The sequence below is a fragment of the Amphiprion ocellaris genome, chromosome 2 (genome assembly GCF_022539595.1).
Source record: "Amphiprion ocellaris isolate individual 3 ecotype Okinawa chromosome 2, ASM2253959v1, whole genome shotgun sequence".
Lineage (NCBI taxonomy): Eukaryota > Metazoa > Chordata > Actinopteri > Pomacentridae > Amphiprion > Amphiprion ocellaris.
The window spans coordinates 31,235,738-31,262,873 of NC_072767.1; the positions used below are offsets into that span (position 1 = coordinate 31,235,738).

A 27,136-nucleotide genomic window follows, 5' to 3' on the forward strand; every position below is an offset into this window, starting at 1 on the left:
TGGTAATGTTGATTCCATTTTTTGTTTGTTTGTTTTTTGTATTTTTTGTAAAATAGGAAGTACTCGATAAAAACTGACCTTTTCTCTTTTTTAAAATTTATAATATTTAACTGTGTCATACTGCACAAAGACATTTTTAAGTTTCCTCTACTGAGATTTGTGGTGTTGATAGGTTTCAATCTTCTAGGAACACTACTAGAAAATTGCAAACTTGTCTTTTTTAGACACCTGTTAGAACTGGCAAACTTTTGAAGCAGTGAAGCAATTTTAGCAGCGTGGAGAGAAGTTGTCTCACAATTTCTTGCTGTCTAATCAGCTGTTCTGATCAACTTTGACAGAGACCTCTTATCAAACTATTTTGAGTAAGTGTCGATGGCCAATAACGATGACTGGCTGATAGATTGGAGCACCCTTATTGAATTTATCAAATGATTTCTACATACCTCAGTCCTTAAAATTTGTTAACTGTTTTTTCTACATTGATTTTTGGGACTTAAAGTTCACTGTTGGCTTCTCTCAGAAGGTCATTTTGTCTTTTTTTTCTTCTGAATTTAATGTAAGTGCAAATGTTGTAAAGTCCCAGGCCAGTCACCTGACATTGTCTATTCATTGTCTTTTACTTTTGGGTCCCTGGCACCTGATATAACACACTCCACTGCCCTGCTAGACAGAGATCCTGTGGTGACAGTGATATGAGAGTTTTCTTTGTCATAACTATGAGAATAGAAGTAGAGACTTTGAATTTAAAGGGGATAATAATAGTAAACAAGAAAAGCACTCAGAGAGCGCAATACTCCACCAAGGCTGCTCAGTCGTTGTATCATTTCCGACGGATGAAATATTTTATAAAAAATTACTTTACGTTGAGCACAGGCATGTGTTCTACATATGTACGTTATGTACGGATACCGAATCACGTGACCTAAATATGTAGCGGAATTGATGGAACTCGTAGCGTTCATTTGTTGTCATAGTTAAAGTGATGCCGTGCCGCTATCTCGCAATGATACGGAAATCCTTAACAAATCCGTGGATCCAGTCTGTAAGTCACATGACTGCCAAAATCTACTGAATTGGTCCTTGTGTCATTTCTGACCTTCCCTGAAAATTTCATCCAAATCCATTATTCTGTTTTTGAGTAACGTTGCACACAGACAGACAGACAAACCAACGCTGATCATCACATAACTCTGCCACGTTCCTTGGCGGAGTAAAAACACTAAGATTAAATAACAGATAACAATTTTAAGTCCAAGTGTAATGCAGTTACATAAAATATGCCACACTGTGATTGCATCCAGTACTGATTTAGTGATTGTTTATCAAGGCTTATATTAGTGTATAGAACTTGAATAAACGTCTCTGCAGCATGTTGCTAACACTTGTTTTAACCTCACGTGTGGCGTAGAGACAAAGGTCCAAGCATGAGTGTTTCATGTCGAAGCTTCAAACATGCTCTCCTCACTGCCTCTCTTTGATTCTGTGTTTCCCTGTCCATGCTACCAGCTGTCTAACATACCTGTGTTATTTTGCAAGTGTTTGCTTACATCAGTATGTGTCGAGCTGTGTTTCACTGTCCATGCTGCCTTGCTGTTTGTACCATCTCTGTTTGCCTACAGAAGACAGTTCAGATGAGGAAAACACCCCAGTGCTAAATAGGTTCACACGTAAGTTTGCCTCTCAGCTTAACAGCAATATTGATGCTGATGAGATGTGTTAAGTGGCTGTTTTTTGTTTGTTTGTTTTGTTTTATGTATAGATATAGATGATTGATTTTATTCTTTAACCCTCTGAACCACATGCAGTTTCTCATCTTTCTCATCTCTTTTTTTGTGACATAACTGCTTGTTGTAGCGGAGTCACTAACGGCTTCCTGGTTGCAAAAGAGTGAGGGAAGGACATGCAGCAAAGGGCTGTGAGCTGGAATCGAACCCAGGCCACTGTGTCGAAGACTTTATCCTGTTTATGGGTGCCCGCTCTACCAGTTCAGCTACCGGGGTGCTTCAGAGTTTTGTGGTTTTTACAGAACATGTTTAATGCAAGCATTTTATTGCTTGCAATTTTTTTGAGACAGAATAAACAGAATAAAGTGATTTTTATGAAATATCCCAATTTCAAATTTAGATTTTTTTTTCTTTTAATGCAGTGGCACGTTGCAGATAAGTTGTTTAAGGAATGTTGGAAAAGAGAAAGTCCAACGTTTTTTTTTTTTCTGTTTTGGCAGTTTCTGGCTTTGACAAATGGTGGAATTTTGCAGATTTTAAAAAATAACATGCCTTCCAAACCAGTTGGCAGGTTTTGGGGTTCAGAGGGTTAAATGTGTTAGTTTACACAAAGTACTTTACAGCTTTACATTTTGAATAAAACAAAGACACTGAGGCCTTTTTTGTGACTCAAGGTGCAAGATACAAAAAGCAGTTAATAAAATGTTTCCATGATGTTAGAGAGGTTTATATAAGTAGACCTAAACATTTAGAGTCCATATTCTGCTTTGTGGGATCTATATGATTAGATTGCTTCTATACTTTAAAGAAACTGGGGTTAACGTGCCCAGTTATTGCTGCTTCAGTTTCATCATGCCAGGTGACCAATCAGAGCAGACTGGGCTTTTTAGGAGGGGAGCCTGAAATAGAAATGAGCTAAAACTGAGTGTTTCAGACAGAGGGTGAGAAGAGGGGATTCAACTATGTGCAGTAGGAGAAAAATATTGTTTTTCAACATTAAAGCCTTTGAACATATTCTCATGGACCTCAAAAATACAATTATAAATCTTTAAATATGCGTGATTACGGCCTTTAAAGGCGACTGATGGTGATCTTCCCCCTTCTGTACCTTTCCTGCAAGACATCACCCAGGGTTCAAGAAAAAATTCAAAATATTGTCATCATCCGATTCTTCAGCTTGGTCATTGGCCTTAACAGATAAAATGTTAACCGCCAGCGGATTGTATCAGTCACTACAAATTAAAGTTATTTTCTCTGGAAATGTGATGACTGACCAAAGTTATCTTTTAGTTGTTGGCAGGTTAACAAGCTGTCTGCAGGCTGGTGGTCACACTAAGCTAAAGTTCCTCTGTGAGGGAAGAAATTTCACTCTGTTAAATCAGCATGTGTTTTTGTAGTTCTTGCAAGTTCACCACTGTAGAATCAGCTGTTTATCAGCTTCGTCAGCTTCAGCAGTCTCGTCACTCTCTCAGAGTTAAAATTGAATTTCTGTCAAACCAATAATTCAATCAGATCAACTCAGTTTTGAAACGGAAGCTCCAAATTTGAATGAACATCGTGTGAACAAGCAAACTCAGTCAACTGCAGCTTTTATTTCAGTGTGTCGGATACATTTTGTCATCTTCCTCTGATGTGTATGATTTATTTTGCTCTGCTTTTCCCTCAGAATGAAAGTTGTGTCTTCTCAGTTTGGGGATCAATAAATGTACCCTTTCATAGCTTAAGTTCGTTTCTAACTAAGTCAGCGCCTATAAATGTTGAAATATGGAGTTCTGCCAACACACAAAACTCAGAACTGGCAGACCTCAGAGTGCCGCTGCCTGCACAAAAACAGCCCAGTGACTTTCCTTGTAACACAATGAACACAACAAAAGTGGAATAAAATGCATTAATAAAGATTAGAGGTAAATGTATGAGACACTGACAAATATATAAAAACAAGGGAAATAAATTACAGTATAGTGCAATTCCAGTGCACTAATAGCTAGTAGCAAAGTTGCAGGAAAAACAACTTTTTTGTCTTTAGTTTAAATTGAAGCAGGCTTTTAATCACCTTCAAGTTGACCTATCTCTGGTAATGATAATACTTCATCATTTTCAGTTTGCTTCCTACTAAGATGTAATAACTCCAGCACATAGAGAAATAGTTTGAGTCAGAATAAATCCCCTACATTTTATTGTGGAAAAAAGAATCACTCTCCATGCTTCTTCTCTTCCACTGATCATGTTCAGCACATTTTTTCTTCAACAAAAACTTGAATGTGTTGACAGCAGCTTTTACAGTGTCTTCAAAGAGGTAAAACTTTCATCCATTCAGCATAACCTTGGAAACCTCTCAGAGAATCTGGTGTAATTCTGTGCATTTGGTCTCAGGGCTTATAAAGACCTACTGAAAATGCACTGCTCATAAAAAGTCATGGTGCTGCGCTGTCCTCTGACTGTAATCCTACAGTTTGGTAAAGAACAGAAGGAGTAATAGAAGAAGTAATGTCCTGACAGTCAGAAGGGAGCCTTTGTTAAAGAACTTGCCACCACATGCTGTCTGGCTTTGATTCATATTGCTTTGCCGTTTCACTGAGTTTCTCTCTTCTGTCCAGCTCATAAGGGCTTCCAGCGCTTCGAGGCTCTAGAGCAGAGTGATTGGGTCGGTCCCAGCCAGACCGGGGCAGGACTGGCTCCCCGCCAAAGGTTCCTCTTCATCAACATCCTGGACAAAAAGGTGACTTGGCATGTGGAGGCCTCTGTATTGTGAATGTCCCTCAGGCCAAGCAGAGAACAAGGCAGAATTCAAAAGGTCCTGTAATGTATTGAGCAGCGAATACATCTCTAACCACTGAATTACAGCCGTGTTAAATGTAGAAGTGCATCTCTCCCAACTACTCTTATCCAGTTAATGGTTGTTTCACCAAATAAAAATGGTTGCACTTACCTCGGGCTGTGTATGTATACACAAATCAGCCACAACTTTAAAACCCTTGACAGGTAAAGTGAATAACATTGATTATCTTGATACAATGCGGTATTCTGCTGGGAAACCTTGACTCCTGGCATTCATTTGGAAGTAAATTTGACATGTACCACCTACCAAAACATTGTTACAGACCAAGCAGACCCCTCACGTGGCAACAACACTCCTCCAGCAGGACAAAACACCATGTCACACTGCAAAAACTAATCAAAACAGAGACCCAAAGGCTTGACCTGGCCTCCAAACTGCTCGTACTTGTTGGAAAATTTAACGGCTAATATTGTTATATACCTTATGATTTTAGTGGCAGATTATATGGCTGTTATCTTCAAAGAGTATAATAAATGTTCTTATAATAAATGATAATGCAGCTCTAAAGTCTTATTGCTATTATCTGAGTGCATTAAATTGGGTTATTGACACTGTGGTGAGAATTGAAGCAGAGCATTAATTAAAAATTAACCTACTTGATATTAAAGTGGCAACTATTTTTATTGTCAATTAATCTGTTTGTGTTTTCGATTAATTGATTAGTTGTTTGTCCTAAGGAACGTCAGAAAACGGTGAAAAAGCTCACTGTGTTCCCCAAAACCCAAGATGACATCCTCAGTTGTCTTGTTTGAGTCAAACTGGTTCATCAATTATCAATACAGTTGTTGATGAAGTTAATAGTTAACAACTTGAATAATCTTTGCAGCTCCACCTTGTATGAAGCAAAAGCTCTGAAAGAATAAATAAAATATACTCTGCGGTGTTCTGAGTCTTAACCTGTTATGTTCCACTTTGTAATTCCTTCAGGTGATTCTGTACAGCTACAACTGGTCTGTGGACCTCGGCGCCTCTCTGAACCGCGAGCTGGTCCGCCTGGTTAAATGGCAGAATGCGAGGGCTCATGTTGTCCACTGCCTGTTCAACCAGAAGATGGGCCTCTTCCATCACTACTGCTTCTCCGATGCACCCATCCATGAAATGGACTCCAAGCAGGTAAAGACACTGACACAACAGCAGAACGGTGCGAGAAATGTTGGAAATCATCCAACCTGCATCTTTAACCTTTGGTAGCTTGTTGATAATTTGTGAAGGGTTTCATCTTACCAGCCATACCACAAGTATATTACATTCTAAATTTACAGAAAACTCTCAAATGCAACTATAATGATACTGAAGATATTTGTGATAACAGCACCGAAACACTAACTACACTTCTTAATGTGGATCTCATGGCAAAGCTCGCCCATGCTGTGAGCTTGCAGCCTGCAAACACTCATACAAGATGTTTACACGATGTCCACATACTGTTAGCTGACCCACCATTAGCAGTCGGAGCTGTCTGTGCCCTTACAACATCCAAAATTTATCGGAACGCAACATGACGTTTAGTTTTTATGTACTCTGAAAGCGGAAACTAGTTAACCAAGCACCATTCTAGATTTTTTATTCATGCTGTTTCAACGCCTGCTGAGACATCATCAGCACTCTCTCTCTCTCTCTCTCACACCCTGTGCTGTGTTTGTTCTGCATTATAGAAAGGAGGCAGCACACTGTCATCTGCTGCCTTGGGTCCAGATTTGGTATGTCAGAACTTAGCGCAAAGGCTTTTTTCCAGTGAGGACGTGGTGTACAGAGTTCTCAGATGGACCTATGTTTATCAGCTGCTCTGTGCACATCTGAGGCACAAAGCAGGCTTCTGAGTTGCACCGTAGAATGCAGAATTTTTAGTTTTTTAGTGATTTTGATCAAATATTACAATTTAGGATTAGATTTGTTTAAAAAAACAAAAATCACCACTGAACAGCGTGTCATTGATGAGTAGTTCAAAAGCCGTTGGAAAATTGAAAATCTGACAGTTCTTTACAGTTTGTTTTTTTAAATAGTTTCTAGCTCTGATAAATGCATATTTTTGGGGGGCCTTGGAGGTTTTATATCTATTAGAATCAAAACATATTTTCTTCGCAGTACAGTCTCGGTCCAGTTTCATTAGGGCTTTGTTTCGCATGCTTCGTAAAGAAGAAGCAGTGATCCTCCGAAAGTAATAACTTTTTTAGAAGTTCTGACTTTTCTCTCAGATGTGGTTTATGATTTCTGTAAATGGCCACAATTTTTTAAGTGGAAGAAGTGATTTTTTGAGACACGGGAATAGAACCAAAGTTTCAAGATTGATCTGTAGGTAGCCCCTTTTTTCATTTCCTGGCCACAGAAACATGAAATGGCATTAGACAAACCTTTGCAGCACTGTTTGGATAAAATGAATATCACATCAACATTTTCTCTCACAGACATGCTGACACACATAAGATTTGTCACTAACAGTCATCGCGGCGCCTTATGTTTCAGTCGGTGTGCTTGCATGTGGTGAAGAGAAAGGACTGCTAGCTCAGGTGGAAGCAGCCTGGCAGGGCAACATCTGGACCTGAACTTTGGCAGAAGGTAGCAGGTCCGGGGGCAGGTTGAATACAGCTGTTGTATCTTGGGGGGATGGAGTTTGGGTGACTTCCATATGTTGGAGACATGGTTCTCATGGTATATCTGATTTACTACTGATGTGTCTGCACTCAGTAGCAGCAGTAGAAGTATATACTGCAGTGAGGGTGAGACTAAAGGTAAAATCATTGGGATTTTTTTGTGCAATGGTCAGTTTTGGGATTTTGGCATATGTCAATAATTCTTTCAGACTAATGGATGGAAAACAACCAAAATTCAAATTTAGTCTGTTTTTGTGTATTTGTATCTATAGATTTCTCACAAAGTTATGATGATGCAATAGTTTTGTGAAGTAAGGTGCTTTTTAAACCTTTAAGGCAAATAATCAAATCTTAAAATCAACCTTAAAAAGAGAGAAAGCCTATCAAAGGAGCCTGACACTGGTGATTACACTTTCTCTTTCCTCCTACAGATGGAACAAACTCGCCCAAAATAGCAGTCACATATAAAGACTTACTATATTATTAACTTTAATGAGCCTTGGGGAGAGAGAGGGGGCCTTTACCTTGGCTGAAAGTCTTGACTGAAAAAAGCTTGTTTTGACAACTAAGCTGATACGTCTGTAAGATGAGATTCATTTAAAACTGAATCAATTCCAGGGAGGAAAAAAAAGTCTTCATATTGACATTCTGTTTAAATGCTGGCAGGTAGAGACCGTCATTGAATCCTCTCCTTTAGTTCTGTCGCCTGCAGCTCCGTCAAAGCTTGTTGCTGCTTTATTCAGCCTTCTTTTCTGTTCTGAGTAGCTCAGCAAAGACCGCTGGACCCCCTGTATTAAATACGAAGCTGTGGATCAATATGCAACTGATGGTCTCGTCAGCACAAAGCAAAACAACATTTCTCAGCATCAAAACTAAGCATTTTTGTCCTTCTTGATTATTACCCCTCTGTATTTGCTGTCTTCTTGTGTTGTCCATATCATACCCTGGAAATATAACCCCTGTCACATCAACGGCCTTGTTTTCCAAAATGAAAGACTTAACTACCCCAATGCAATTTAGCCCCTGTCAGCTTCCATTTATCCTCCTGGATTATTTATGATCAGAGGTGTGGATAGGGAGCTTTCCAGACTCGAGTGTGCTGGTGCTACAGAACTGTTTGCAAAGCATTTTTAACAAGCCGTCTTCCTCACACTCCACTCGTAGTCTCACATCATGAGTCGGATGTCGTATCAGCCTCACTGTTCCCAGCAGGGAGTGAGAGGACAGCAGTGCAGAGAAGCCACAGTTCTACCAACGCTGGTCAATTTTCCTTTTTTTTTTTTTTTGTTTTCTTTTATGGTAGCGGAGGATCTGTAGTATGTGGCAGTACACTGTCCCTCCATCAGCAACTGCAGTCACTGTTGACATCCATTTGTTTTTTTCAGTCTAGTTGTATGTTTTCAGTTTTTTCATCAAATGTCTTTTTTTCATTTTTTTTAAAAATTCTGTTATTTTATTCATATGTTTTGTCTTTTTAATTAATTTGATAGATTTTTTTGTTCTGTTATTTTACTTAAAATTTTATCTTTTTGTTCTATTTTTTTCTGTTTTTATTTTTCTCTTGTGTTTTTAAATACATTTTTCCTTGTTTTAATTTGTTCGCCCTGGTAATCTATTTTTTTTTCCAAATCTAGTTTTTATCAGGGTCTTATCTTTTTAAAGAGGTTTGTTTCATAATTTTATTTTTGTTTATCTTTTTAAATCTATAATCTATTTTTTTTATTATTATGGTACTTTCTGTATGTTTTTTTTCTTGCTTTTATCATTTTGTGTTTGTTTTTATAGTATTTAGTTTTTCTTTTTTATGTCGTTTTACTTGATGTCATTACCATCTAAACATGTCCTGCACTGAACTGCAACCTTTATGTAATGTGCTATAGCAGTTAATTTGAAGTAACTCTGTTTCTAAGAATCAGTTCAAACTGGCCTTACCGAAGACAAATCATCCTTTTAAATAACATCAATTGTTCAGTTTTACCTAATCAGTGTCAGATGATTCCATTGTGTAGATTAGAGCTGCCACAACTGATTTACTCATTTTAAACTATGTAATTAATTTATTATTGTTTTGATAACTGATTGGTTTGAGTGATTTAAAAGAAAAAGCTTATAATTTCTCTAAATGCAGCTTCCGAATGTGAATATTTTCTGGTTTATTTACTCCTCTATGACAGTACACTCAATATTTGTGGGTTGTCAATGAAGCTAGACTTTTGTCATGATGGGCTTTGGAAACACTGACATTTTTTTTTTACCCCTTTTGACTCCTTATAGGCAAAACAAGTGATTGATTAGTCAAAAAAAATAACCAGCAGATGTGTTAAGTTGCAGCCCAGCAACGTTGATGAAGAATATTAATCAGAGCTGAAGTATCCAGCAGGCAGAGTGGGTTTGGAAAGCCTCATGTACAGTATGTGTGAAGTGCTTTGCCAGCCATTTGATAAAATGAAAACTTGCTAGATAATATGCAACACAACTACCTGGCAGGTAGTCAGTGGTGCTTGAATGAACTCCACACACACCTGCTATTATGTTTCATGGATAGGCAACAGTACAAATTACCATACAGAAAATCTAGCTTTCCAGCATAGAAACTATATATAGAAGGCACAGACTGTTAAGAAAGAAGTTACTAGGGTCCCAGCTTCTGACGGTGTGGCTCCCCCACATCAGGTCAGCTCAGCCATGGTGGCATATAGCATGCGATGCAGTTGAGTCTAAATGAAAGTTTAAAAATGCAGCAAAATGTCATGCACAGTGTTGTTCCAGTGTGAGCGGAATGAGCTGAAGTAGGGATTTATTAGAGCTGCAACAGTGGAAGACACCAAATGCCCTTTTAGCCTCCCCCCATGGCCAATAACAAAACAAGCTCAAAGAATAGAAAGAAGCAAACTTTTCCTTTCCCTCCGTTGGCCTTGCTCTTCATCACTGCATTACTAATGAGTGCAGACAGAAGGCAGAGTCAGAGCAGCAGAAAATTTGCCTGAACAGAGCTTCATCTGTCAAGGTCCTGATGAGAAGCAGAGGGAGCACCAGTGCACAGTTTGACCCTCCAGCCTGTGGGCATGGTGCAGCCAGTTCTGCCACACTGGGGCATCTGGGCCCTGAGCTGCTCCGCTGAACAAACTTGCCCAAAAGTTCCTCTAAACAGCAACCAGGCACACCAGCGGTGCTCTGTAAATTGATGTATCCACTAAGAATACCAAATTAAACTAATGTACAATGCAGTAAACAGATCATAAAGATTAAACAGTGTGATCAGAACAATGTAAATGCTTCCACCACTCCATTGGACCGCTTCTGGCCTATGGTCATCGCTAAAGTAACTCACCCATAAGTTAACCATCCTAGATTGAAAGTATGCATAATTTGATTGATTTGCTCCAGTTTTAAGTGGAGTGAATGTGATATTTATTCTCCAACCTTTTAATTTCTTGTTTTTCCATCCATCTTGTTCAGGATCCCAACCCCTTCCTCGGCCCTTCCATGGAGCCTGATGCCTTGCTACGTAGTGCCATTCCTCCTCTGCCCAGTAAAGAGCAGGGCAGGCTGGGAGGCTCTGGCCGAAGTCTCGCTCCGCTCCACTTTCCGTCTGAGCTGCTTCCCTTTGACGAAGCTCTGAGGGATGTCTGCACCATCAGACCGTTGATGGACGGAGATGTGGTGGCCCGACATGGTGGCCAACTCTTGGAGATAAAAGCTGCTGAGCGGAGAGGTTAATACTCCTACTAATAGTGATAATAATATGATTTTGTCGAATAAGCTCCTCAGACTCAGACAGTATATAGGAGAGGTAATGGCTTTGTGTTTGTGCTGACAGAACTGGAGAAACAGATGAAGATAGAGAACCTGTTTGTGACGTGGCAGCAGAGGTCGGCACAGTCCAACATGCCCATTTCAGTAAGTTTCACAAATCATTATCTCAATGCTACATGCAGACCATAGACTAGACTATAGTATATAAAGATGTCCCCTATAGATTTTGTGTTCCATCTTTCAGCCTTATTGTGATTTATTTTTTTGATTGTCATGAACAGGGAAATTAGCTATAGACGCCAAGTCTGTTTTTTTGCACCAGGTCATGTTTTTTTCTGCTGTAGTTAGACATATTAACAAAACCATGGCGGCTGCTAAAAACACTAAAGGCCCACTCCTTTGCCAGTTTACAGTTTGTCCCTTCTGGGCTTTTGTAGAAACATGCCAGGCTTTGTGGAAGAAATGTAACTATGAAAGGCTCAATCAAAGTTAACAAAAACAAAACCTTTCTTATTTTCAGGTTATTATACACTGATCCCCTTAAACCCAACACACTGTGCCTTTTTAAAAAAACTAAATATGGACAATCCAATTACAAATTGGATCTGACCAGTAAGTCAGAATTCAATCCCTGCACTGTGAAAATGGCCTAATCTCAAATATAACTAATTGGACTTGACAAAACCTAGGGGAGCGGTGCCTCTCTCTGCTGTATGTCTTAGAGGAGCTACAATTACAGCTCACTCCTCTGGGAAATCATTTTGTCTTGGCTTGTTTCAAAGTGGGGAATATCCCAGCTAATTAAAAAGGTTTCCATCTGACTCTGTCACATCTCAAGAGGTTACATGGTGGCATTAATTTTATGAATTTGATATTTCAACAGACTTTCACACAATGCCTTTAACTGCAGCACATCCTAAAGGAGGTCAGCAGTCTGACCTGGGTCCAGCAAGGCCCACAGCCATTTCCACTGACTTTTAGTTTCCACTGGATTAATTAAATTAAGAATTAGATGTGATCTGACTGCATCACGTCAGGTCTGGATCTGAATGTCAATAAGACACTAAGTTAATGTCATTTTTTGATGTCATACCTGCTTGAGACTATGATGAGACTTTATTCTAGAATGCAAAGTTAGTATAGTCTTGCTAACAATAACCCTGGATGTGTCAACAGGGAACAGACTTGGAGACACTGAAACAGTCATCCAGGCTGGTCCACTACTGTGCCACCCCTCTCCTCTTTGACCCCATCTTCCGCAAACAGATCCAGGAAGAGCAGATTATTCAGCCTGTGGTGAAGGTATGTTTTACATCTGGCTTACAGAAAAGTTACTGAAAATTGAAGCTGCGTGTTGTATTACATAGATTTTATGACTCAACACTCACTGAAGAGCTGCTATTCCTTGAAGTTCTGATCCTGTGTTGGCTGTTCATTGATGTCTTGATTCCCAACAAGTTTGTGCAAAACCTGGTGTAGTTAAGACATGCCTTCCGTCCTCTGAGACACTAGACAGCACTGTTTTGGCGAGCTTCTATTGATTGGAGTCTTGTCTTCTCTATTTAGTAAACTCTGTGTCTGTGATGACGCTGCTTTTCTCTCTGTCAGTTAACAAAGCTTGATGTATTGATCTTCTGATGGTGTGCCTGCTTTGTCTTTGGATACAACTGAGTGAATTAAGTGTTTTGGAGCTCCATGTGCTTCCCCTTAGAAACCTTGAGTACAATCTTAACATGATGCTGAGAAAGCCCTTCTTTGATCAGAATGCCAGTCTGACTTTCTGCACTTTCTCTTGATGCCATGTGTGACAAAAAAATTGCTTTGACCATTAGCTAGTGGGAGGCTTGCAGATTAGTATTAAAGATGCAAAGGTGTGTGTGGACTTGATCAGGTAAAACTGAAAGCTGAAAAAGTTGTTGATGTCAGATTTTGCCTCCAAGTGAGTTTATCCTTGTGCCAGGATCAGTCCACTCGAGCCAAGTCATGCCAAGCCAAGCTGCGATGACATGTATTTCCACTAGAAAGCCCCACTCCTGTGGTCCTGCTTCATATCAGAGCCGACAACAGCCCACTGTGACACCTGTCATTCTGTCTGCCAATATTTGTGCACTAAGCTTTCCAAGCCTTAAAGGCCTCCCTCTGTAGTTTGAAGGCTTCCTCCATCATTTGTGTGAACACAAGTACAGAAACCAGTGACGACCTGACAGATTTTTGTGCAAGCCTCAGCAACAAAGACTTTAACACGAACCATATGTATTCAAAAAGGCTGACCTTCTCGTTCTGTGGGGAAAACTCCAACACATTGAAGTCAAAGGATCTTCAAATACTCCTTAGTCTGGTTAGTGAACTGTTTCCTCACATCAGATCCCAGAGTCACAGGGACATGCCGTTAATTCTAGAATCACAAGGAGGACACTGTGCATTTTCAGTCAAATTATTGTGGCCTGGTGGTTTAAAGTGGTTGGAGTCTGTTGTTGTGTTGAAGTGATGTGCACTGCTTTTGAAATTGTGGTTTATGTGTGCCAGAAACGGCATCGCTCTAGCGACTCCACAGCGTCGGGTCGAGACCGGAGCTACAGCACTGACTCAGCGGACATGTTGCCCAGCCGATTGAAGGAGGAACCCTGGCTGCTTGAGATTTCTAGTACCTTCCTCCAGCAGTACGTCCAATACCTGCAGAGCATGGGCTTCATTCTGGTGCAGGTCCGCCCTCAGTCTCCAGCTCGCAGGTCTGTATCTGCAGGAATTTTTCACCTTTTGCCTTGAGCTGTCATTAAAAATCTATAAGTGATCCTTGCATCTCTGTGCAAGTGTTTGCACATCGTGTCGTGATTTTCTGTGTAAAACAAGAAATGCATTGCTCTATTTCTGCCTCTCTACACGACCCCTAATTTCCTCCGGTGTGAGCAGTATTTATTCATGAGTCATCATGTGTGTTTTGATCATCCTCTGACCTCTGACTTCCCACCAGTGCTGCTTCATGTTTGATGTAACCAGAGCAGATGCAGGGCAGATGCCTGTCCTGCCTGCCTGTCACTTTCTAGGCTCAGACTCTGTGACTCACTCTGATTTCTGTCTTACGGCTTGGATACACGCTGGTGGTGGTTTTTGACTTAACCAGATCCTGACTGACCCTTGTCCTCCACACCACCCCTCCACCCCGACCGCCCTTCTCTTACAGCATCGCCCGGACTCGTGCTGCCATGCTGAACTCCATGTCATCAGAAGGCAGGATGTCTTTTTCTTATGTGAAGCAGAAGAGCGAGGACAGCCCTAAGGTTAGCGTTCGCCTCAGAAACACACAAGTCTCCAAGAACACACACACTTAAGGATTGAACTAGGTCGTGCTATTGTGGCAATGGCCCCAATAAATTTCTAATATCTCAGTAAGATTTTGCACATCTGTCCAACACTTCCACAAAAGCATTTATTCCCAGCACACAAACGGCATTGAATTCATCAATACATCTTGTAAGAGGTAGAATTTGTAGTAACAGCTTAATTAAACACAATACAAACATTCTTTAAATTAGATCTGACTGCCATAAGGATAAGATTTGAATTGTGGTTAGACAGATTTCATTTGCTAGACAGTTATTTTTTTTTTCTGTATTTCTCCAAGTAAGCCACATCTATGTTTGCAAAGACAATGCTGGTGATAGACTGTGTGTGATAATGGAAAAAGACTGCAATGCTCAGTGCGCCGCAGGGTGTAGGGTCAAGAAACACTGTGGCTTTTTGGCAGGCAGGCAGTGGTAACCTTTTCATTGTTGCTAACATCAGTGAGATGTGGCTTGGATGTGAAGTTCTTTGCCCTCTGTGGCACACTGACAGCAACTTTTACAACTGAGAAATATGCATGCCCTCCAATATTCTACACCCTACAAACTGTATTTTATTGTTTAGAACTTATCTGTTTAGGATATTTAAACTGCATCTTCAAATTTTACAAATTCTTCGAGCCCTGCTAAGTAGTAAAACATTTAAAAGGACAGATGCTGAGACAAAGTGCTTGCCAACAGAGAAAACAGATTAACATTACAAATTCAAGAGTCCAAAGTATTACATATAATACAAATTTACCTAAGTGAAATATTAAGATCAAGACTTCACAATATTATTTATCACATACATTTACCTACATGTTTGTTCTGGAGAGCCAAATTCGACTAATAAATGTTGTAATAGCTTACCACGTGGAGCCACAATTGCATGTTGCAGGTCACAAAACACAGCAGCGTAATCATAGAATAGCCAGGCATGTATCTTTATAATGCTACAACAAGAATTTATGACTGTACAATTATCTAATCTGACTCATCAGACACAAAAGTAAACAAAAGTCTGACGCTAACATAATACTTGGTTAATGCTTGACAAGAGGGAATGCATCCTGAACGTGGCGTTACCACCCCTTTTGTAAGAAGCCAGCACATGGTCTTGCACCTCTGTGGATGCCTCTACAAACATTTCTATGATCCTTCTATGAAAGACCGCAGGGACAGCACAGATGGCTTCAAACTTGTAGAAAATGATAGCAACCACACATTTAACCACACATAAAATTCATCCTCCACTTTGTGGAGCTCTACTGCACAGCAAGCAGCCACGTTTAGTGATGTTCCTCCTCCCCTTTCCTTCACAGAATATTTTCTTTGTATGCTCCCCAGTGTTTCAAAGAATACGGCAACAGAGGACACATGAGCTTAAAAGCCTCTGTGCACAGCATGAAGGCCCACATTGGTCCACCAGTGGCTTTATATAGTGACTTTGCTTTTGTCAAACTCTCTGTTGTTGCTCTAGAAGCAATGTTTTGTTATATTAAAAACAACTATATACAATAATAAAACAAGAACTGTTAAGGTTATTGTTAATAGTGGTAATAGTGAGAAGACAAGAGTCTACTTACAGGAAGTTTTTAATTAGTCTCTGAAGGAGTTAAGTAACTGCAAAAATTAGCTACATTTACTTTCAGACTCCTATATTAGACAAACTGTGATTGTAAGATTGTTTTATACTTGAACCTGGCAGACGACAGCATCTGGCACAACTGCATATCACCTCCAGAGGGCGCTACCGGGAGGGATCGTGCTGATGGAACTGGCTTTTCAGGTGAGATGAGGGCTATTAGGGGCACTGAAATACTGTGGTCCTAAAATCCCACTGGCATCGATCTGTTGGTCACTGTAGTTTGTTTTGGTTTTTTGTAGCACATTTTGAATCTCTTCATTTTATAGAGCATAAAAGGTGACATTCTGCTTTTTTGGTTTGGTTTATCAGCTATGCAGTAGTACTTTTTTTCTGAATTAGACTTGTGCTGTCCATGTGCCCTCTCCTCCTCCCAGGGGTGTTACTTCTGTGTGAAGCAGTATGCACTGGAGTGTTCCCGCATTCCCATGGGGCAGACGGTCAACTCCCAGGTAAATGCTCAACAGTCATCTGCACTGCTGTGTTTGGGCTATTCTAGCATGAACAAGAAAGGATGAGAGTGAGCAAAGCGGTAAATGGAATACAAAATGATTTTAAATGTGTCAGGCTCAATGTTGGGGGACAGGTGTGCTGATCCAGTGAAGTCCAGGTGCTTCCAGGGCCTCTGTTTGAAGATTTGGGGGTTATGCATATTGTTCTAGGGGTTCTTCAGGATGTTCCCAGATTGCAGGTGCTCTTAGAGGAGGTTTGAGGTGTCAGTACAATTGATTACATGCAACACCAGACTGTTTTAATCCAATAGAAAGTAATGCAATTCAGAATAACTTATGCATTTCTTCATTTATGCAACTGTAATCTTTTCTTGTCTAGTGCAGATGTTTCTACTTACAGTAAATACACCTAAACTCTTCCAATATAGGGATAATGTTTGCTAAAATTCGTGTGTTTTCTTCAGAGTCCATGGTGTAAAAATGCCTTTTGGATCCCCATTAGAGCTTCAGATTCTACAACTATTTCATTTTAGGACACTGATTCGACTTAGGTGACATTAAGTGAAACAAAAAAAACAAAAACTGGTCCCTGACAGAAGCTGTTGAGGAGAATGTTTGATGTGAAGAGGTGAACTGCATTTAATGCTCACTTTGCAACAAAATGTCTTTGCCTTTGCCCAAGCCTTTTGTGAAGTTAGCCAGAGGAGTAAACATCTCTGTTTTGCTGCTAAGTGCTCATTGCTGCCGTGTTACTTTGTGTCTTGCTGGTGCTGCAGTCGGTGCAGTTATGACTGCTGTGGGATGTTTTTGCTGGCTGCATCTTCAGTGCCAGATGGTCATTGCTGTCATGAAGATTAAGAGATGGTCAGTCAGTCTGTATGGTTAACAGTATGTGATGTTGCATTTCTTTCATTATTTGTTGATGAAATTTAGTCTTTAGTTTGTCTATTGTGAGCAGGAGTTACTCGTATGAGAGCCCAGTAATCACAGCATAAAGCGTGGACTTTACATAGGTCAAATTCCACTGCTGATTATATCTCATTCTGCTGCAATGACACATCAAAATAAATACATAAATAAAGATGAGGAAATGTTATAGCTGACCTGCAGCATGTAGACGTGGAGTTATGGATTACTACAGTGCATCTGAATGCATGGTTGGAATAGCTGTTACAAAGGAGCATGAAGAAACAGATAGTTTTGTCTGTGTGCAGAGGGACATGAGAGCCAGGGGCTGATGGTTTAGTGAAGCAGTTTGTGTAATTGTAACCACCCCTGCTGTCTCGGCCATTATACTGCTGTATCTCACAGCATAAATGGTTATTTACATCATATGTTAAAATGTAGCACAGCGGTGTTTGCTTTATAATGCATTTCAACAATACAAGATGAATCACTAATAGTGAGACTGTGATGCACAAGATTCATGAGCTCCAGTTATCTAGTGTCTTCCAGATTAAAAGGCACAATGCCAAGTTGTAATGAATCGACAAGCAAATATTTCAAATATTTGATCCTCTTTGAAACATTGCTGAGCAATAAACGATAAACTCAAATCCACCCACAAAAAAACTCTGCCTTATTCAGTCAGTTATTCAACAAATACATCAAAAGATATAATATTATGGCGTCTGAAGCTACTATTGCTCCCTGTATTCAAAGTATCATCATGTAGGTGTTTTGCATAATTATCCACCGGTCTTTGGTGACTTGCTGAAATTTCTGATCACTCTGCCTGCAAAATTCTTTCAATTAGAGATGTTTTAGGGTTTTCTCACATATTTCAAATTCCTCCAGAACATTTCAGTGTGATTCAAACCTAAGGCTTGGACAAGGCCGTTCCATAACTCTACACTACTTCTTTCTAAGCCATTCCTTGATGAATTTGTTAGTGTTTTTGGATTAATAACCTGTTGAAAGATCCGCTGTTGGCAGCTTCAGCTTATGGATAGATGGTGTCACATTATCTTTAAGCACCCTTTGATATGTTGCAGAATTCTTAGTAAAAGTAGTGACTTCAAGCTGCATATCCAAAATGTCAGGTTTAAATAAGAAAGGTTCCAGCTGTCAGACTGTAAGAAGGTCCTAATCATTCTATGCTAATATGGAGCCACTGATTCTAAATTGATGTTTGTGATGGAGGGATATGTAAATACATTTTTGCATGTTTTTTCGTTCTTTAAATTAAACCTTTGATGTGCAACATGTGTCAAGTGACCCATATTCAGTGGAATATGGGTATCACATGTTTTGCATCAAAGGGTTAAAAAAAATAACACAAAATGTCGACTTTTATCTGTAGGCACTATTTCAAGGAGGATCAATTACTGGTTTCTTCAAATGTGTTGAAAAAGTCAACTATTTTCTTGTGTTTGTAAAATAGCAGCCTGGTGTCATTTGCTCTAGATTTAATGAAAGTAAACACAGTGGACGGTCTTGCCTAATTGCACTGCTCTCTGGCGCAGCACTTCTCCAATCAGAAGCTGCAAATTTATCAACATATGTGTCGTGCTGCCTTCAGCTGCTGCAGAGATTTAATGAACTGATGGAGGAGCTTATATTCATGGCTGGTTCGGTCTTGTCTTGGGGTTTATTGATAATAAAACACACTCATTATCGCAGTCTTGTCCTCATAATTAATATGTTAACTTCTCCCAAGTGTATGCATAAAAGGCCTGTTGAATACAAGGTCTTTATTTCATGAACTTTTCCACTCATGTCTGCAAAGCCTCACTGTGGTCAACAGCAACAACAAAAAGCTTCATGCGGCGAAAGCAATATGCATCTAGTCTGTCAAACACATGCTGCAGTAAATGATTGTGGTTCATTTTCTGGATTTTTATCAGAATAGTGTCATTGCCTGAACAGCTCTTGACAATGACAGTACAATCACAGTATAAAGCTGAGATGGCAGCCGATCCCACATATATTTCCTGGAGCTTGTTTCTAACATCCCCAAGGCTCAGGTGATTGACTCGTAGTCCTCTGCATCCCTCTGCCTCATTCTTTCACTCTGTCTGAAAGCTCAACTGAGGCCAGGTTGGCTGGGAATATAAAGTGTAAATGTTTGAAGAGACTGTTGTGCATATCTGTGAGTGTATAGGTGTTTGTCACTGGGAGGATGTTGTGTAATTTTCTTACCAAGACTTTAGGTACCATACTACTTATGTAATCAAAAGCCAAATAAAGACAATAGCCTTTGCATCATTGGCTGCAATTCTGCAATTACTGACATACTGTCATTTAAAAAATGTCTGTCTGTCATCAGTGATCACTATAAAGAACTCCAACCTACTGTTTCTAAAATACAGTTTCTACAATAGTCTATTTAGTCAAGTTCTGTCACCTAAACAAAGATTCTCGCAACAAATCTAGTGACATTTGAGCTCTTCTCTAAAAGTTTCTCTCCCCAAAGAGCAGATTACATAACACATATTTAATATGTTTCATGAGGTATAATTCCCAAAGCTTAAAGCCATTTCTTTTTAATTAGTAACCAACTGAAGGCATTTGTAACCTTAATTTGTCTGCATTACCTTTCTTAATAAATGATGTTGGATCTGCTGTGGACAATAAAGGCACCATTCAGCCCTTTTTGTTGACTCATCACAAGTATTTGACACAGCTGATTATTTTATGCTCCCAAACCCACCAGCTAATTAAAACTAATTAAAGTGAATGAGGTTAATTTAGTTAAACAGTAATTATTTGGTTCACAGGGCATACTGAGCTGAAGAGTGTTGCGTTGCCAAGAAACAGTCCTCAACAAATGGTTCAGGGGGGATTAAGACATAAAGTTAGAGTCCCACTTGAATGATGGGTCACAACACTCATTTTTAAGACTTTGCTATAATGGCGGATTATATAAACTGCAACAAAATGTGCCATTTGGACTGACTATTATTTTTCAATTATTTCCAAAACTAATAACCTGCCATAACAGGAGAAGCCCAGTGTTACAAAAGACACATAATCGATTCTTGTTGTTCCACCGTTGGTTAAAGTTGGATTAGGATCAGTCACCAAAACAACTTCTTACAATCAGGAAAAGTCATGATTTGTCTGAAAATGCCACTTTAGCTGAAGGTGCTATATGTAAGTATTATATTTTGAAAGTTTAGTCACTGTAAACCAGCTGGCCCCTGACCAAGCCGTTATTGGAGTGGTCCTTCATGTCATTCTGCTGCCTCTGTCATGAGTCTCTCAACCGACTCCACCAACTTGGACTGCAGCTGGCGATGGGAGTCACAGATTTTATGGCGTCATTGCTCTGCTCTGAAGTCTCGATTAGACCTGTCTGCAACTGTTAGACCTACCTCCACAGCTGTGTTAGAGCAGGTGAATAGTCTGCTGCACCTTATTATCATTCCACTTTCAGTGGCAAAAACACTCTGTTTTATTGATATTTCTTTAAAGTAATCAGTTTTCTTTGGCGCGCCTATGCCAAAGATGCAGCCTTGCTAAATGGTGATGAAGGTAATTGTTTTGATGGAACATTTGCTTGCAGGAAGTTGACCACTGTGGTTAAAATGTCAACTTTTCCCAATTGCATAATCCAAGTCTTCATTAGAAATTGGCCTTTTCAGTGTATAGTTTGCTGTTTGGAAGTTCTTTTTGTTATTGTTTCCTGGAGGTACATAGGTTTTAAAATAAGTAACTCGCAGATAGTGGAAGTGAGGTGAAAGCCACATGAAATGCACAGACTCATGACTACAGTCTATATCTGGTGACTCAGACTACGATGAGCCTCCAGCTTGTAGCGGATCTCCTGAACAGCAGAACAAGAACTTTTGTTGCAGTCAGCAATCCAAGATGGTGGAGTTGAGGAGACTCACTGGAGAAGCAGCTGAATGATGTCGAGCGCTGCCACAACAGCAACCTGGCAGGAATAATTCTAGATCCAGATTTTGGGGGTAAATGCCAGTTATTATTTATCAGGGGGATTGATAGTGAATATTTACTGATGTAACACTGTGTAGTATGTTAGTGTTAACTGTATTGACTCTATTTCAGATTGTTAGTAACAGAACAGGGACAACTTCATCCTCTGGAACATGTACTTTTATTTAATGTTCATAACAAAACCATTCACAGCCACACTGAACAGCAAAAAAGTCAGTAATTTTTATTTCATTTCACTCCATCCAGTGTCACCTAGCTCCCACTCAGAAGTACAATGGACAAACAGACAATTGTGAACATTGAATGAAATCGTGCAACGCATAAAACCAACTCGAAAATAAAATCCTCTCAAACACAACTTTCTATAGAGCAAAGTCTCAAAATGGCCTCTCAATGGGGTCCATCAGAAATCAAGCCTTTAGAATCCTCTAGCCCTTTTGCACTATATATTGCTGTTAACCCAATATTCAGTTTCATGGCACATTTGCTGATTTGCCTCACAGCACAAAGATAACAGTATGAAAACACAACAAAACAACAGGTGCCTGAAACTGTGAATAGCTTTAACAAGAACCTACAATTACAAAACATAGTACAAGTTACTAGAGCTATGAGAGCTGTCAGTTGTTTTGACCATGTTCGCTAATTTATTTATTTTATACAATCATTGCCATTATTTTGGCAGCAATAGGTTTATTCAAATGAAGCAAGTAGCATGACTTTCAATTCCCAGGTCCAGGGAATGTGAAAATACCTTTACGTGGAAATATTTTGGGGGGGGATTTTAGAGTTATCTGGGCCTCCAAATACAAGTTAAACTAGCATTTGTCTTTGGACAGAGGTTTGTGTCCACTCTAGGTGTATGTATTTCTGTTTTTCAGTGCAGACCTTTTCAGAATGTAAGTGCCTGCGAAGATGAAATCCTGATACCATCCAACAGTGATTGTTCATCTGGAAAGAAAATAACTTTGCTTCAGTACTTTCACTATCCGGGGTGTTATTCACACTGTGTCACTTTTCAGACTTCATTGGCTTCTCTGCTCCGTACTGTTTCATGCTGTGCATTCCAAAAGATGTATTACTGCAAAAAAGAACAACAAAACGTTGTACAGCAGACACACATGCAAACCGAGTGCTGTTGTAGTTGAAGGTGAAATTGAGTTTTCTGAAGATATATAAAGCTCACAATTTGTGTATTTGTAACTAAATGGGTGATAAATAGGTGTTCAGCTCCAAGAAATGTCATCCACTGCTTTTAATTTCCTTTCATTGTGTTTCTTAGATAAATTATGACATTTATTTCCTCTTTCCGATGTGGTTTGAATAGTTTGGATAGTGTTTAGTCACAGCGCGCTCACGTGCACATCTCACATGTAAAGCTGAGATTTGTGTTGTCTTCACATAAGTGGAGGGGCAATTATTCACATCTGTGATTTCGCATTTTTGAAAGATTTCAGACCTTTATGGTGCAGCTCTAATCCTTGTGCCAGCAACCCCACATTTTCATCCCCTACTCTGGTTCCGTATCAGGTGAACATCACTCCCACTTGTGACTGATCCATTTTCAGATTTGGAGACCGGTGCACTTTGATGTGCCAAAGGCAGAGGGATGTTTTCAAAGATGTCATGGTGTTTGTTTCCCTTCCAGTGTTGCTGTCAAAATGTCTACACAGTGATGTAAGAGGCTGACTGTCATAAAGGAGATGGTGGCTCTGTGCACAGTGGGGTGTCAAAAGGGTTTAAGTGGTGGAAAAGGAAGAAAGGGTGCATTCGTTTCAGTTGTTGTCTACTCGAGACAGTCACACACACACACAGAGGAAAAGGCTAGAAACCAACAAAATCAAGCCAAAATAAATAACTTATATACATGACGCATAGATTGAATTGTCTGAAATGCAGAGACATGTATGCGAGAGAACAATTTATAATTGCAGTTAGTGTTGAGCGACTGTTTGGGTGCTGAAATTGTTACTTTGTCTTGGTGAGCCACACTATCAGGGCTCCTGTGTGAGTTGTGAAAAAATATGGACCAGCTCAGTAGTTAAGCATTGCTCAATTAATAGATCAATTAAAGCAATTTAGAATGTAATTTACACATAAATGATAGCTTGAATAGAAAACACAGAAAGCATGTTGGCTTATGACGAGATGAAAAGCACAGATATAAATAATAGCAATGAAACCCAGCAATTGTAAACGTTCATGTTTTGTATTTTTCCTGATATAAAAAAAAATCTAACTGCGTTGAAAATATTGGATTTTTTAAGTTTGTAAGATTATGTTTTTCTTCTTTGAAAATGTATATAATCTCACTGTAATTTGTTCAGATATTACTGCAGTTAATATTGTAAACACATGCAAACATATTGCCGTATGACTTTCTCCACACACAGACGTTTTTATTATGATTACATTCATGCAATTAAGAAGTGCTACATTAGTATCAGCAGTACCTGTCTTTCAACTAATGATTATTTTCATTGTCGGTTGATGTGTCAAATAATTTCTTGACTAATGAGTCAGAAAATGGTGAAAAATGTCCATCAGTGTTTCCCAAAGCCCAAAATGATACCCTCAAATGCCGTGTTTTGTCCACAACCCAGAGATATTCAGCTCACTGTAACTGTGTAGAGGAAAAAGGAAAACAGAAATTATTCAAATTTAAGAATCTAAAAGGACAGTGTAGACTTTTTTTCCCTTTAAAAATATCTCAAATCGAGTAATTGATCATCAAAATAGTTAGTGGTTGGTTAAATAATTGACGATTGATTGATTAATTGTGTTGGTTCTACTTTTTTAAAAATTCAAATATAGCACCTAAAACCTCTCCGTGTAGTATGTCTACTATATATTCACTATAATATATATATTACATTGTTTGTTTCATTAATATAATAATACCAAGCGGAGACATCCAGGGCTGATAAATGAAGCCAACGCAGTGACAAGTGAAAATTTAAGTAAAATTGTACAAATTCTTGTACATTTAATGTTACAACATCATTGCCAAAATAGTCGCACCCTAAAGATGTCGAGCATTGGAGCTGAAAATGAGCATCAGACAGTTGGTGGTTTTGTTTCCTGTTGTTTATCACAGCTGATGACAAGTGATGTTGCAATGTTCCAATAAAAAGAGCAGCCTGTTATTAGTCAGGAGCTGCCAACATGGCGGCGGTTTGAGCCACGACACTGAACTTCAAAGCCGCTCTGCAGGAAACCTCTGGGTGACATCACCAGGGGTTCATCCATCTGTATATACAGTCTATGATTGATATGTATGAGTGATGTTTCAATCACTCCAAACTAAAGGGGCTAAGTATGAGCTCTGAATCTTTTTCCATTACAGTGAAAATTGTCACTCCAGTTATATAAAATCTATCACAATAAAGTGAAGCTTTAGCAGCTGGACAGATTATTTCTCAGTAAACGTTTTCCTATTGAATTAATGGTCTTTTGAAAAGACCATAAACTCTTGATATTTTTGAAGAGTTTGAAGACTTTTTGAATACAGCATTAGGTGTTCATTTTGTAAATGATGGTCCCATTTGTCAGAAAATAGGCGATAAAGCAGGTTTGCTTCAGGACAGGGCTATGTTATGTTTATGGCCATGAAGAGGCAGTGCAGTAGTAAGTACAGTATGAGATAAATAAAGCGCTCTTTAATTCATTGAAGTCTTTGTAGTGTCAACCAGTGGACTGCTTTTGTGTATAGACTTGTGATGCTTGTGTGTGTGTGTGTGTGCGTGCGTGCGTGCGTGCGTGCGTGCGTGCGTGCGTGCGTGCGTGCGTGCGTGCGTGCGAGTGTCTGTGTCTGTGTGTGTGTGTGTGTGTGTGTGTGTGTGTGTGTGTGTGTGTGTGTGTTCTGCTCAGAAGCCAAAGCCAGTCTTCTAAACTACACAGTGCGCATGCAAAGTTTCAAACAGTATTAAGGGCAAGAAGTGTGGAAGAATGTCAAAATGTTTCTTCATGATAAACTCTACTAAGTGATGTGTGAAGTGTTCTTTAGTTAACCTTGGTAGCACTGCCACTATAGAATATATTTAGAATAAAGCACATGCAAAAAATGCCTCATTAGTATCAGCAGTAACTGTATCTAATGTATATCTTTAGTGTACTGAAGCACAAAAGACAGTGAATGGGCTCCTGCTGTGACAATACACTGGTAAAAAATATATTTAACTACTTCACCAACCAGCCTATTTAATGGATGTAACACAAAACATGTAAATATGTACAGGAATTGGTGTTTTCTAGTCATAACTACTGTAAATCTGATGATGGTATCATAATGCCTGTTTGCAGCTTTAGAAGAGAATTCCAAACAGTTATTGTGATCTTCTCCACGCGCAATGAAAAAATGAAGTAGTCTGATCTACAAGAAACAAGATGTTCTGATATGAAAGATGTTGGCTTCAGTATTTTCAAATGAGGTTCACAGCTCCAATGTGTGTTTGTAATGTGGATTTTTGCAGTATGAAAAAGGTTCTGATGTATCCCTGTAGTCCATCTTCAGTCTTCCCTTCCATCCATCTGTCTGTGTGTCTCTGTGTCTGCCTAGTCCCACCTCATGTCATCTCTCCATCAGGGCAGCCTCCTCACCAAACCTCGTTGCAAGCCGTTTCCAGATGCCACCCCAGTATCTGACTGTGCGGTATGTCCCAGCCATTCTCCAGGGAGGGGTGTCTCACTCCAATCAGGCTTCACCCCTCCCCGCCACTCTGCTTGCTGCCATCAGTCTTGGTCTTTCCTTTTCAAATCTACATGTCTGTCTTTTTGTCTCTTTGGGAATGAGTGGGATTCAGTGTTAAATGAAGCGTGCATTCAGAGCTGTGGGAGCTGCAGTTACTGAAACACACAGCGTTGCTGTGAAGTAAGTAGCAGGTTTAGCTGGATGTAAAAATCTGGGCACATGCAGGTATTAATGCATTGTTTTTTGAGGTTGAGGTCTGAGCCAAGCTCCTCTGTGATTTACTTTTCCTCCTTGACTTTCAGCAGGCTGTCATCTCTGCTTGTTGGTTTGGGTGTCTTTGCTGCTGTTGTTTCCTCTGCGCCTTCTCTGACAATCTTACTGTAATTTTCTCTTGCATCCTCACTAGTCAGGCCTACTTCCAGTATGAGTTACGCTGTGTCTTTGGGTTAAAGGATCAGTCATTCTATAAGATGAGATTGAAACCTGCTGCTCTGCTCGTTGTCGATGAGCCAGTCTGTTACGTACACAGAGGTAGGATTTTCTGACAGAATTGGTTCAGATCTTGCAAAGATTACTTTGTGTCACATGTGAGAAAACAAAAATGATGGACGTTCCCCAACAATTAATTTAAGGGCCACTTTTTTTCAAGCTCTACATGCTGCCATTTACTTAAATAAAGCAAAACTACAGAGAACAAGTCGGTGACTGAATGCTGTAAAACAGAGCTGCAATGATTAATAGATTAGTTGTCAACTATTTCATTTATTTTAATGAGTGAGTCATCAATTCATCTGACCTTAACAGATATTTGAATTAAAAGTAAAAAATACAAACATATGAAAGGGCATAGTGAGCAGACGAGGTACAAGACAAAGTCATGTGTAAGCGGCATGTGTTGTTTTTAGATACTGCATTTGTGCACGTCTTCACAATCAGCACACAGTCCCAAGAGCAGCGTATTGCTCCAGATTTCAGATCACTGCCTTAGATAGTTGTGTGTATATGAGGTGAGATCAAAAGGTTCTGAGTCTGCGCCTATAAAAATCAAAAACCTGAACTGTTGAATTTGACTGCCATTCACTTCAAAGTAGTCTTCTTGCACAGGGATTCACTGCTCCCAGCCCTCCTGCCATGTTTGGAACCATCTCTAGGAGTCCCATTATGTAAGAATGTCAAAACCATCTGCGATGGGATGTTAAACAACCCTCCAACTT

The 27,136-nt window shown here is 39.5% G+C and overlaps 1 protein-coding gene across 13 annotated transcripts in view; it reads left to right on the forward strand.

Annotated features, from left to right (window-relative positions):
• Nucleotides 1-27,136, forward strand: part of szt2 (SZT2 subunit of KICSTOR complex) — a 110,585-nt gene that overhangs the window by 71,575 nt on the left and 11,874 nt on the right. For 8 of the 13 annotated variants that reach the window (XM_055016778.1, XM_055016791.1, XM_055016790.1 and 5 more), the window contains 11 exons: nt 1,620-1,667; nt 4,322-4,443; nt 5,491-5,676; nt 10,614-10,869; nt 10,975-11,054; nt 12,087-12,212; nt 13,437-13,639; nt 14,092-14,188; nt 15,942-16,022; nt 16,256-16,330; nt 25,818-25,883. In XM_055016778.1, the coding sequence (XP_054872753.1) occupies nt 1,620-1,667; nt 4,322-4,443; nt 5,491-5,676; nt 10,614-10,869; nt 10,975-11,054; nt 12,087-12,212; nt 13,437-13,639; nt 14,092-14,188; nt 15,942-16,022; nt 16,256-16,330; nt 25,818-25,883 (1,340 nt within the window). The remainder of the gene's footprint in view (nt 1-1,619; nt 1,668-4,321; nt 4,444-5,490; nt 5,677-10,613; nt 10,870-10,974; nt 11,055-12,086; nt 12,213-13,436; nt 13,640-14,091; nt 14,189-15,941; nt 16,023-16,255; nt 16,331-25,817; nt 25,884-27,136) is intronic. The other 5 variants (XM_055016802.1, XM_055016803.1, XM_023299297.3 and 2 more) reach the window with 3 other exon arrangements.